Source organism: Oratosquilla oratoria, chromosome 25 (assembly GCF_046742065.1).
Source record: "Oratosquilla oratoria isolate Oo_2021 chromosome 25, ASM4674206v1, whole genome shotgun sequence".
NCBI lineage: Eukaryota > Metazoa > Arthropoda > Malacostraca > Stomatopoda > Squillidae > Oratosquilla > Oratosquilla oratoria.
In genome coordinates this window covers 13701194-13713951 of record NC_134801.1, presented here as the reverse complement: position 1 = coordinate 13713951, position 12758 = coordinate 13701194, and the positions used below count along the sequence as shown (strand labels likewise).

General features: G+C 41.6%; 1 protein-coding gene across 5 annotated transcripts in view; it reads right to left on the bottom strand.

Moving 5' to 3' along the window:
- spel1 (DNA mismatch repair protein spel1) overlaps positions 1-12758 on the bottom strand; it is a 184347-nt gene that overhangs the window by 98635 nt on the left and 72954 nt on the right. For all 5 annotated transcript variants that reach the window (XR_012967616.1, XR_012967615.1, XM_076208394.1 and 2 more), the window contains one exon: positions 12258-12478. Coding sequence is in view for 3 of the 5 variants with exons in the window: in XM_076208394.1 (XP_076064509.1) it covers positions 12258-12478 (221 nt within the window). In the remaining 2 variants the exon portion in view is untranslated. The remainder of the gene's footprint in view (positions 1-12257; positions 12479-12758) is intronic.

The following is a 12758-nucleotide window of genomic DNA, read 5'->3' as shown; positions in this document are numbered from 1 at the left end:
GTGCGTTTGCTTGTTGTCTGTTTGAGGGTAGATTATCTGTTGTTGTGATTATTGCTGCGTGAGAGCGTGTAGTGTTAGTGTTGGATAGTGTGATGCTGTTGAGTGTTTTGTACAATTTGCTGGTGTTTGTTTTGTGATCAAGTGTATTGATAAAGTTTTGCCAATTTTGTGTTTTTTGTTCATGTATTTTATTGGCAATCACAGTGTTTAGTGTTTGTATTTGGTCTGCTATGTTTTGAGCGATAGGTGTGGGGGTATCGTGTTTAAGTGTGTCACGTTGTCTGATGAGGCCTTGGATTTCTGGTGTGAAGTTGGGGTTGTGTGATTTTCTGTTGCCTCTAGGGATGTATCTCTTGTCTCCGTTTTGTATGATTGTATTAAAAGCGTGCACAGCATTGTTTATGTTTGTGATTGGTGTACTGTTAACCACTTCAATACGGGACTTAAATCTCGCGGGCAGCAGCCAATGCCAGCCGTACGACGTAACGAAATAATATTCGCATCATAAAATATAGTCGCCGCTTATATCGATCGTTCTCTCTTTCACCCGCGAATTTTGAAAACCACAGAGAATGGGATTAAGGGCGCATTTGGGAGAATGTAAAAACACAGGGGCGACTACAATAAATATAATCAAGACGCCGATATGGCAGCGTCGCGAATCCACTTGCTCCTCATGACGCCTACGTGTGCGGCACCGTATGGAAGGGGTTAAGTGTTTCAAAATGTTGTTCTGTCTCTTCAGTAAAAGCTTCCCAGTTAGCTCTCTTGTAATTGGTGTAAGTGTGTCTGTGGCCAGCTGGGGTGCATCTTGTTTTGGTGGTGATGATGATTGGAAGGTGGTCAGAGCCAAGGGCTCCGACCACTCTCCATGATGTTGTTGGGGTTAGGCAGGGGGAGCAAAAGGTGATATCAGGAGAGGAGGGAGTGTAGAGGATTTGGTATGGGATATGTGTATGATTATGCGTGTTGTTCATGATAGTCAATGAGTCGAATTGAGTCTGTATATCAAGCCCTCTGTCTGTGTCAGGGTTGTCGACATACCAGGCAGACGACTTGGCGTTGAAGTCACCACCCATGATCAGGTTGGGGATTGAGGTTAGTTGGCTAAGTTGAGGTCTGAAGGTGTTTGGAACTGTGGGGGATGATTGGGGGGGAATGTACATGTTAACTATTGTCAGTGTTGAATTGTTGCCTGTGCAGATTCGAATGGATTGGGTTTCTGTTGTGTTATCTGTGGTAGGGAGGAGAATTTTGGTTGTGGCACTTGTGTCCACAAAACAGATGGAGTGGTGGATCAGGGTGATGAGTCCACCGCCATTGCCGTCAGTCCGGTCTTGTCTGATGGTGGTGTAATTATGAAATGATGGTGTTTTGTGTGAGTGTCTTAGTTTTGTTTCTTGTAAAATCGCAATGTGTATGTTGTGTTGTTTAAGAAAGTGTTCAAGTTCATGTTTTTTAGTGTTAATACCGTCAATGTTGTGTTGTAATATGTTGATGTTGTGTGTTTTGTATGTGTTGTATGTTGCCGTTTGGGGTTGAGGTTGGGGTGGTAGTGGGGAAGGTGTAGGATCTGGGTCAGACGGGGGGAAAGGAGAGATCGGGGACAAAGGAAGGGGAGTACTAATCGGGGGTAAGGGCAAAGGGAAATTGGGAGTGGGTAAGGGTGTTGGCTGTGGTTGGGGAGGTGGGAGTGGGGTTACTGGAGGGCAGGTAGAACATGTCCAAGTGTTTGTGTATTGGTTTGTGTCAGCAAGTGTTGTACAAGTGAGGTGGGCCCAGTTTTTGCACATTTTGCACTGAACTGAGCCCTTTGTCTGTCTGCTCGAAGTAATGGGTTTAGAGCATGTTGGGCATGTGTATTTTGTGGTGGGCCCAGGATTGCTCTCTACATCTTCGGCTAAAAGTAGAAGAAGAGGGGTGATCGCCGGAAAATCACCCCTCAGTGCAGAAAAAAGTTAACATTGTATGTTGGAAAAAAGGATTGTGGTACTCCCCCAGGTAGGCGTAGCTCCTCCTTGGAGATCGGTGCCATCTGCGTAGAGCTGATGGCCAGGGGTGGTTGTTGCTGATTGGCCCCCAACTCTTGGGGTTGGGGGGTGGTCCCACGATGTAGACGTTGCAGCTCCAAGTTGAGAGCGGAGGATAGATGGAGAAAGAGGAAAGGGACAAAAGGTAGGGAGGTTCTTAGAGTGAACTCTTTGAATGAAAAGGGAAAGGAGAAGGAGTACGAAAAGAAGCTGAAGGAGGAGTGGGAGGGAGTAAAGGATAGAGTGGAGCTGGGTGTGGAGGAGGAATGGGGATGGTTCAAGGAGGGAGTCATAAAGTGTGCAAGGATGGTGTGTGGAACAAGAAGGACAGGGGGAAATAGAAGGAAGGGTAGTGAATGGTGGGATGAGGAAACAAAGAAGGTTGTAGAAGAGAAGAAGCGAGCTTTCACAGATTGGTTACAAAATAGGATGAGGGAGTCATATCAGAGGTACAAAGAAAAGAAAAGAGAAGTAAAGCAAAAGGTAAAGGAGGCAAAGAGGAGAGCAGATGTGAAATGGGTTAAGAGTATGACAGAAAATTTTGAAAGTAATAAAAAGATGTTTTGGAAAGAAATTAAGAGAGGAAGAGGAGGCGAATCAAGTAGAGAAGAAAAGGTAAAAGGTGCAGATGGAGAGATGATAATGGAAGAGAAGGCAGTAAGGGGAAGATGGGCAGAATATTTTGGGGAGTTGCTAAATGTGAAGGAGGATAGGGAGGGAAAGATAGCTACAGTGGGAAATGCGAAGAAAATGAGAGTGATGAGTGAGGAGAATGGAGGAGAAATAAGGAAGGATGAAGTGAAGGCAGTTGTTAAGATGATGAAAGCAGGTAAGGCACCTGGTGTGGATGGATGCCATGCAGAATGTCTGAAAAAGGGAGGTACAGTGATGGTGGACTGGTTGGTGAGGTTATTTAATGTTTGCTGGAGAGAGGGTAGAGTGCCTGAGAACTGGAGGAGTGCCTGTATAGTTTCTCTTTACAAGGGAAAAGGGGACAAGTGTGAATGTAGTGGTTTCAGAGGGATTAGCTTAAGTGTAGTTGGGAAGGCTTATGGGAGGATCTTGAGAGGATTAGGAGAGGAACAGAAGGAGTAATTGGTGAGGAACTGAGTGGATTTAGGGCAGGTAGAGGTTGTGTAGATCAGATCTTTGTGGTAAGACAGATATGTGAGAAAGCTATAGGAAAAGGGAAGGATGTTTTTTGGGCTTTTATGGATCTGGAAAAGGCTTATGATAGGGTAGACAGAAAGGCACTGTGGGAGGTTATGCAGATATACGGGATAGGAGGAAAGCTTCTGGGAGCTGTCAAGAGTTTTTATGAGAGTAGTAGAGCTTGTGTCAGGATTAGAAATGGAGAGAGTGAGTGGTTCAAGGTAAAGGTGGGACTTCGTCAAGGATGCGTTATGTCGCCCTGGCTGTTCAACTTATACATGGATGGGGTGGTGCGAGAGGTAAATGCAAGGGATTGGAGATGGTTAAAGAAAATGGAGAAAAGTGGGAGGTGAGCCAGCTGTTGTTTGCGGACAATTTTGCGCTTGTGGCAGGATCGGAGGAGGGATTGAGGAAGTTGGTGGCAGAGTTTGGGAGAGTATGTGATAGAAGAAAGCTAAAGATAAATGTGGGTAAAAGTAAGGTGATGAGATGTACAAGGGGTGAAAGTGGCAGTAGACTGGAATTGAGCATTAAGGGAAAGCGACTGAAGGAAGTGGATAGTTTTAGATACTTGGGTGCAAATGTGGCAGGAAAAGGTGGAGTGAAGGTGGAGGTAGAATGTAGATTGAGAGAAGCGAGTAAATGCCTTGGTGGATTAAAGAGTGTAATGAGGAATAGACATTTGGGAATGGATGCTAAGAGGAGACTGTATGAAGGAGTGATTGTGCCAACAGCACTGTATGGGGTAGAAACATGGAACATAAGAGAAGAAGAGAGGAGTTTGAAGGTGTTTGAGATGAGGTGTCTGAGAAGTATGATGGGGGTTACTAGGCTAGATAGAGTGAGAAATGAGGAGGCGAGGAGGAAGACAGAAGATAGGGGGTGCGTGGAGAATGGTTGTGTATGAATGATGCTGTGATGTATGGAAGGGAGTGAGTGGGAGATGGGGGGTGAGTGTGTGTGAATGATATTTTGACACAACCTAAAGGGATTTCTCCCTGTCTTCTCTTTTTCTGGAGTATGGATAGGTGATAGATATAATACAAGTGACTGAACAATGATAGCTGGTGGGTGTCAATACGACTCCCACACTAGTGGATTTTGGCATGCAACCCCACTGCTGTACAGACATTCCTTTTCTACAACTTAGAAAATACATTTCCAATAACCATGGTGAAATAAATTGCATATAACAATAGAATATAAAACAACTTATAACACTGAAACCATCTTATCTTATCAAGTGAAAATCTGTATTGACTGATATTTTTAGTATTGATCCCTTGTATGAGGGCTACTATATACCTAATCTAATGTTCCTGAGCTCCACTGATAAAAATGGGAAGTCGATCATCTTGTGAGGGGGAATGTTCCAGGTGCCCACACAGAGATCCCGCTGGGCTGGCTCAACATGTTTGTGCCTTATCTGCAATACCCTGGCAAGCCACATAGCTGGACAGCAGGTTTTGAGATGCTGTGCTGCCGTAACTGTCGTACGGGATGTTGGACGCCACGTGCAAACGTACAGTAAACCAGTAAACTCATAATATGTGCATGTAGGCATCTGCTGAATGTGGTCGTAAGTACGGGTGGACGTACGTCGCACAGGTCGTAACTCGGATAGTGAGTGTATCTGTATAACCTCCCACAGTGCCTTTCTGTCTACCCTATCATAAGCCTTTTCTAGATCCATAAAAGCCCAAAAAACATCCTTCCCCTTTCCTACAGCTTTCGCACATATCTGTCTTACCACAAAGATCTGATCTACACAACCTCTACCTGTCCTAAATCCACACTGTTCCTCACCAATTACTCCTTCTGTTCCTCTCCTAATCCTCGATCTAGTTTTACTATTTACTATTTTTTAGTTTACCATTCACATATCTATGGAATAATTTTGGTTGATCTTTACATTTGTCTATTATGCCTTTCATAGTTTCTTTTTTTTCCCTATGTATTTTTACATATTCATTTCTTAGTTTGATGTATATTTGCCACTTTCCAGGTTTTTTCCCCATCTTTTCCAAGCTTTGTCTCTTTTATCTTCTGGCTCACTTATTTTTTGTTATACCAGCACTTAATGTACACCTTTTCCTGTTTTTGTTTTTGTTTTGGTACATATTTATCCACTCCTTCATTATACAATTCTGTGTTTCTTCATTAAAGAATTTTTCCCAACTCGCTTTTTGAAAGAATTTTCTAAGTTTTCCAAAACCTGTTTTGTTATACATCACTCTTCCTTTTCTGTGTTTTTCATTTCTCCCTGTATATATTTCTTCTTTTAGTTTGAGCTCAAGTAGTATGTGGACACTTTTCCCAATTGGTGTCTTGAATTTCATTTTACAAGTTCAGGCTCTAATGCATATACTAAATCTAGTCTCAATAGTTCGTTTCTTTATCTGGTATTTTCTTTTACCCATTGAGTCATTGTGTATTCAATGGTCATGTCAAGTAATATGTTTCCCCAAAGGTCCTCTCCACCTTTCACTGTCATCTTCAAACATATGTCTTTAAAGTTAAAATCACCAATAATTACTAGATTTCCTCCTGTCAGTATTTCATTTAATGTCTTGTGTCTTCCAACATTTTGGAATGGTCATTCTTCAAGAAAAATTTTCTATTTTTCATATCATTATTTAAGCCCTTCATAGTCAAAAACATGACTCCTCCACCCTGTTTTTCCTCTATTTTTATCCAGTGATTATATAAACCTTGTCCAACACTATTTGGTGGTAGTGGACCTTTTAATTTTGTCTCTACAATTCCCATTATATCTGGTTTTTCTTCTGCCAGATAATAATTCAATTCATCTAACCCTGAAATTAGACCATCTATGTTTAAGTTACTTTTAATTTTTTTCCTTTACCTCCTTGTTTTCTGTTTCCTGCGTTACCTTTCTTTTGATATACCATTTTCTCAGCCTCAAGTCCAGCAAACTCCCAGAAAAAACTCTTTTACGGTCTCAATTCTTTTCTCATTTTTTTCATTAGCTTCATTATATTTTTTTGTCTTTTCTCTTTTTCCTCATCGCTCATTTCCTTTTTATCCATGTAGTTTTATAGTTTTCACTTTTTGCAAACTTTTCTGTTTTTGCTAACACTTTTGCTATCAATTGTGACCTAGTTCAATTTTTAGAGGTTGTTTTTTTTTTCTTTGAGTATTGTCCATTTCTATGCACTTCTATTTCCCTTTCTATTTCTTGCCCCTCATCTTGTACTTATTTTCATTACTTCTTTTGCTATTTCTTTATCCTCTTTTTCTCTTAAGTACCTAGTTACATTTTCTAGAAATACCAATATTCGACACATCAAAATAAACTATGTTCTGAATGTAAGGAGAGAGAGCATACATACATATACCAAGGCTTTTTCCCTCTTACAAAGGTGGTAGCCAAAAAGGGAAAGGCATAAAATAATTTCCACACATTCCATCCCTGAATACACTCCACACCCCTCCACCCTCCCTCTTATCTGAGCACCTCCTGGATGACGGGTCATCCCTGCACCTTGTCCACTGCCCTGGGTCAGAAGCAGTGTCGCAAGACACAGCACATCCATAGCAAGGGCGCTTCATTAAATCGGCGACCCCCCCTCTCCGTCCCCCCCATTGCATAAAAGGAGAGGACGGGGAGAAATCCCTTCGGACTGCGTCAAATTTTGCTCACACATACTACCTCACCCCCCATCCCCCCACCCATTCCACCTCATGCAATCACAACATCATCCATATACAACCATTCTCCATTCACCCGTCTTCTGTCCTCTCCCGTCCTTTCTCAACAGACATTCCCCTCTTCCCCAAAGCCCCCTTCACCCCATCCATCCACCTCATCCTAGGATGTCCCCTCATGTTCTCTCCCACCACATCTGCCTTCCATACCTCTTTTACTAGTCTTTCTTCACTCATTCTTTCCATGTGTCCAAACCATCCTAATATTCTTTCATCAACCCTATCTCCCAGCTCCCTTTCCACCCCTGTTCTCCTCCTCACCTCCTCATTTCTCACTCTATCTAGCCTAGTAACCCCCATCATACTTCTCAGACACCTCATCTCAAACACATTCAAACTCCTTCTCTCTTCTTCTCTTATGTTCCATGTTTCTGCCCCATACAGTACTGTTGGCACAATCACTCCTTCATACAGTCTCCTCTTAGCATCCATTCCCAAATGTCTATTCCTCATTACACTCTTTAATCCACCAAGGCATTTACTCGCTTCTCTCAATCTACATTCTACCTCCACCTTCACTCCACCCTTTCCTGCCACATTTGCACCCAAGTCTCTAAAACTATCTACTTCCTTCAGTCGCTTTCCCTTAATGCTCAATTCCAGTCTATTGCCACTTTCACCCCTTGTACATCTCATCACCTTACTTTTACCCACATTTATCTTTAGCTTTCTTCTATCACATACTCTCCCAAACTCTGCCACCAACTTCCTCAATCCCTCCTCCGATCCTGCCACAAGCGCTAAATTGTCCACAAACAACAGCTGGCTCACCTCCCACTTTTCTCCATTTTCTTTAACCATCTCCAATCCCTGACCCACTACCCTTGCATTTACCTCTCGCACTATCCCATCCATGTATAAGTTGAACAGCCAGGGCGACATAACGCATCCCTGACGAAGTCCCACCTTTACCTCGAATCACTCACTCTCTCCATTTCCAATCCTGACACAAGCTCTTGTAGAAACTCTTGACAGCTCCTAGAAGCTTTCCTCCTATCCCGTATATCTGCATAACCTCCCACAGTGCCTTTCTGTCTACCCTATCGTAAGCCTTTTCCAGATCCATAAAAGCCCAAAAACACCCTTCCCCTTTCCTATAGCTTTCTCACATGTTTGTCTTACCACAAAGATCTGATCTGCACAACCTCTACCCGTCCTAAATCCACACTATTCCTCACCAATTACTCCTTCTGTTCCTCTCCTAATCCTTTCAATCAAGATCCTCCCATAAGCCTTCCCAACTACACTTAACAAAGTAATCCCTCTGAAACTACTATATTCACACTTGTCCCCTTTTCCCTTGTAAAGAGAAACTATACAGGCACTCCTCCAGTCCTCCGGCACTCTACCCTCTCTCCAGCAAACATTAACTAACCTCACCATCCAGTCCACCATTACTGTACCTCCTTTTTTATTTAGACATTCTGCATGGAATCCATCCACACCAGGTGCCTTACCTGCTTTCATCATCTTAACAACTCCCTTCACCTCATCCTTCCTTATTTCTCCTCCATTCTCCTCACTCATCACTCTCATTTTCTTCGTATTTCCCACTGCAATTATCTTTCCCTCCCTATCCTCCTTCACATTTAGCAACTCCCTAAAATATTCTGCCCATCTTCCCCTTACTGCCTTCCCTTCCATTATCATCTCTCCATCTGCACCTTTTACCTTTTCTTCTCTACTTGATTCGCCTCTTCTTCCTCTCTTAATTTCTTTCCAAAACATCTTTTTATTACTTTCAAAATTTTCTGTCATACTCTTACCCCACTTCATATCTGCTCTCCTCTTTGCCTCCCTTACCTTTTGCTCTACTTCTCTTTTCTTGTCTTTGTACCTCTGATATGACTCCCTCGTCCTATTTTGTAACCAATCTGTGAAAGCTCGCTTCTTCTCTTCTACAACCTTCTTTGTTTCCTCATCCCACCATTCACTACCCTTCCTTCTATTTCCTCCTGTCCTTCTTGTTCCACACACCATCCTTGCACACTTTGTGACTCCCTCCTTGAACCATCCCCATTCCTCCTCCACACCCAGCTCTACTCTATCCTTCACTCCCTCCCACTCCTCCTTCAGCTTCTTCTTGTACTCCTTCTCCTTTTCCTTTAAAGAGTTCACTCTAAGTACCTCCCTACCTTTTGTCTCGTTCCTCTTTCTCCATTTATCCTCCACTCTCAACTTACCTTCCCCCCCCCCCCCCAAAAAAAAAAAAAAAAAAAAAAAAAAAAAAAAAAATTCCCCCACCCTCTCCCCTTAGCACATGTACATCCTTAACTCTTCCTATCATAGTCCTATTTACCACTACATAATCCATCAATGCTCTACCACCCTTTCATCCACCACCCTCTCTCATGTGTACTTATGCTTCACTTTCTTCCGAAACACTGTATTTGCTATCATCAACTCTCTTTCTAGACACATTTCCACCATCAACTCTCCACTACGATTCTTTCCTGGAACTCCACATTTCCCAACCACTCCATCAATTGGACCATTTCCTACTCTAGCATTAAGGTCTCCCAGTACTATTACATTGACATTTCTTCCTAAACCCTCTATGCACTCATTTAAATCTATCCAAAAGGCCTCCCTTTCTTCTACACTCTTCTCACTGCCAGGCCCATATGCACTTACAAAGACCCACATCTCCTTTCACAATTTCACCTTCATCCACATTATCCTTGAGGAAACCTCCTTCCACCCCACTACACGTTTACCTATCTCTTCACTTACTAGTATAGCCACCCCTTCCCTCCCTCGCCCTCTCTTCACTCCTGATAACCTCCCACTTACACTCCCAAACTTACACTCACCCTTCCCTTTCAACTTAGTTTCACTCAAAGCCAACACATCCATCTTTCTTCTCAGGAGGTGCTCGGATGAGAGGAAGGGTGGGAGGGGTGTGGAGTGTATTTGGGGATGAAATGGGTGGGAGTGTTTTTATGCCTTTCCCTTTTTGGCTACCTCCCTTGGAAGGGGGAAAAAGCCTTGGTATATGTATGTATGTATGTACAAACATACTACCTCTCTCTTCCTTTTTACTCTCATCTGTACCACATCCACGCACATTAAAAGACCCAAACCTTAGGGTGCTGTTCCGAAAACTCCCAGACCCTCTTATGCCTTTACTTTTTTGTTTAGGAATGTCCCCTGTGGGGCTACAAGGAGAAGGATGCCTAGTCCCACTCCCCATCCCTTTCTTCTCGCCTCTTACGATCTAAGTGGAAATACTTGGTGGCAGTATTCTTTTCCCCCACCAGTTTAAAACTTTGGGAAGTTGTTGATAACTCTCGAAACTATTTTTAGCAAGATTTTATTTTTTATTTTTCCATATATATATATTTTTTCATCTCTATAAAGCAGACCATCATCTTTAAGGGGGTTAACTCTCATTTCGGTGAAAAATATTCGATTTTGTCAAACTTCGGGTGTGGACTGGTGTGGTGTCCCTGAACACCGTGGGACTGGTTTCCAGACGTATAACGCCATCCTTTTCAGGTAATGGCGGGTTTAAAGGGCCAGAGATTTAAAGGTCCGCCCGTCAGCCACGCCCCTTTCTTTGCTATGGTTTGTTTTCCTTGTATTTTGTCTTTTTTTTTTTTTTTTTTTTTTGTTCTTGAGAATTTTATACTCTGATATTGTTGTACGATAGGTTAGGCAGAAGTCACCACATTCAGTGCGATCGAAAAAGGGTTCAGCGTATGCATGCGTAATTTCTCCACGTGCTATCCTATTTTATACATTTCTTGTTTATAAATTCACTACTCCATAAAAAAATATGTCAGATGTGATAGTTGCCGAAGTATTTTGCTCCATTCTGAACCTGAGAAGTGCAAGAATACTCACCTTAGCAAAGGGATTGTAATGCATGTGTACCATTCATTATGTGAAGGATATGGAAGGTTAGGATTGTCACGATTCTCAGCTGGCATGGGTACAAAAGAAATGTAATGAACATCTGCTGCTTACTTCCCAGAAATGGTCAAAGGATTATGTAAGTAGATATGTGCATTTGATACTCTTTGGAGGCACTTTTATGGAGTAGTGAATATATAAACATAAAAATGCTATTTTCTCAAAACTAGTTTTTTTGCACAAAAGTAACTATAACTTCATGTGTAAATAAGCAATTTTGATCATTCTTGTTGGAAAATGATTGTGATACTTATATCTAACAAAACTAGTAAATTCATTCTTAACCTACTTGATATCTATTTTTGACAATTTTTTACAGTTGTGATTTTGTTTTTTGTTTTTTATAATTTGCTGTAAGGCTGACTTTCTTTTTCACTTATAATTACGAGTATACTAGTTTAGGTACATCTGGATGTCTACTAACTGTACACCAAAGGAAATCATTATTCTCCTCATACTTTTGGAAAAATAAACGTTATTTCAAAAATAACTCAAAATTGCAAGTAAATCATCTGTTGTGTAACAATTTCTTAATGGATTTCAATGTAATTTCTGTCACAGATGCATCCCATTTTCCTGCACATTGTGTTAAATTTTCATTGTCTTACATAAATGGATAAGGTTGGGAGGACCAGAAATGCATAATCCGATCGAGCGAATCACCGAAATGAGAGTCAACCCCCTACACCACTTCCATACAGTGACGCCTATGTAGGCGTCATGAGGAGCAAGTGGGTACGCGATGATGCCGACGTCGGCGTCTTTATTATATTTATTGTAGTCATATCTACGTAACCTCCATTCTCTCTAAACTGGCTTCATCATAATTTCTATGGTTATCAAAATTCACGGGTGAAAGAGAACGAACGATTGAGCACTGACTTTATTTTTTACAATGCGATTATTATGATGCAACATCATATGTCAGGCATCTAATGCTGCCAGACGTGCGATGTGCCCCAGAGTGAAGAGGTTAAGGATGGTTTTTTGCCATTATTACCCATTTCCAGTACTTTCCATTATTTGGTATTCAACTTTATTTCCCATTCTTGGCTCCATGCAAAAATAGTGGCTACATCTTCTTGCAACAGTCTACCATCCTCCTTAATTTTCACCCTTTTTATGATTTTTGCATCATCTGCAAACATGTTGACATAGCTTGTTGTTCCTTCCAACATGCCAATGACATACAAGAAACATTACTGGTGCAAACACTGAACCTTGTAGAACTCCACTTTTTACTGCTCTCCATCTGTTATCCTTTACTACTGAATGTATATATGTATTCAGAGGATGCCAATGAGCTACTAAAAATACCACTATCACCTTCAAAGCCATTCCCAAGTTGAATTAAGGTAGCTGAGGCTGACCATATCAAAGTTGATATGGAATGATCTGGTTGATAATTAACATGTTTGTCATCAAACTCACCTGACAAAACTTCATCAAAATCTGGTTTTACAACAAAATCTCCTTCATTCGCTTTTTTAGTATCAACTGTTGTTTCAATCATCTCTTGATATTTAGCTAAATCGCCAACGGACTCTTGGAGGGGCACCGAGAACACAGCTGATAGGGTTGCTTCATGTTTCCCACAGTACTTTCCAATTGCTTCACAAAGATGTGGTAAACGTTCAACACATTGGTATAACCTGGGAAGATGAAAACATATAAATATACATTTACATAAATGAGCATGTATGCACATATATATATCACCTACAACAACATATAATAAAAGAGAAAGCAGTATGAGGAAGATGGGCTTAGTATTTTAGGGAGTTACTAAATGTGAAAGAGGATAGGGAGGGAAAGGTAGTTGCAGTTGCAGTGGGTTTAGGACAGGTAGGAGTTGCATAGATCAGATTTATATGGTAAGACAGGTAGATGAGAAAGCTTTAGGAAAAGGTAAGGATTTTTGGGGGCTTTTAT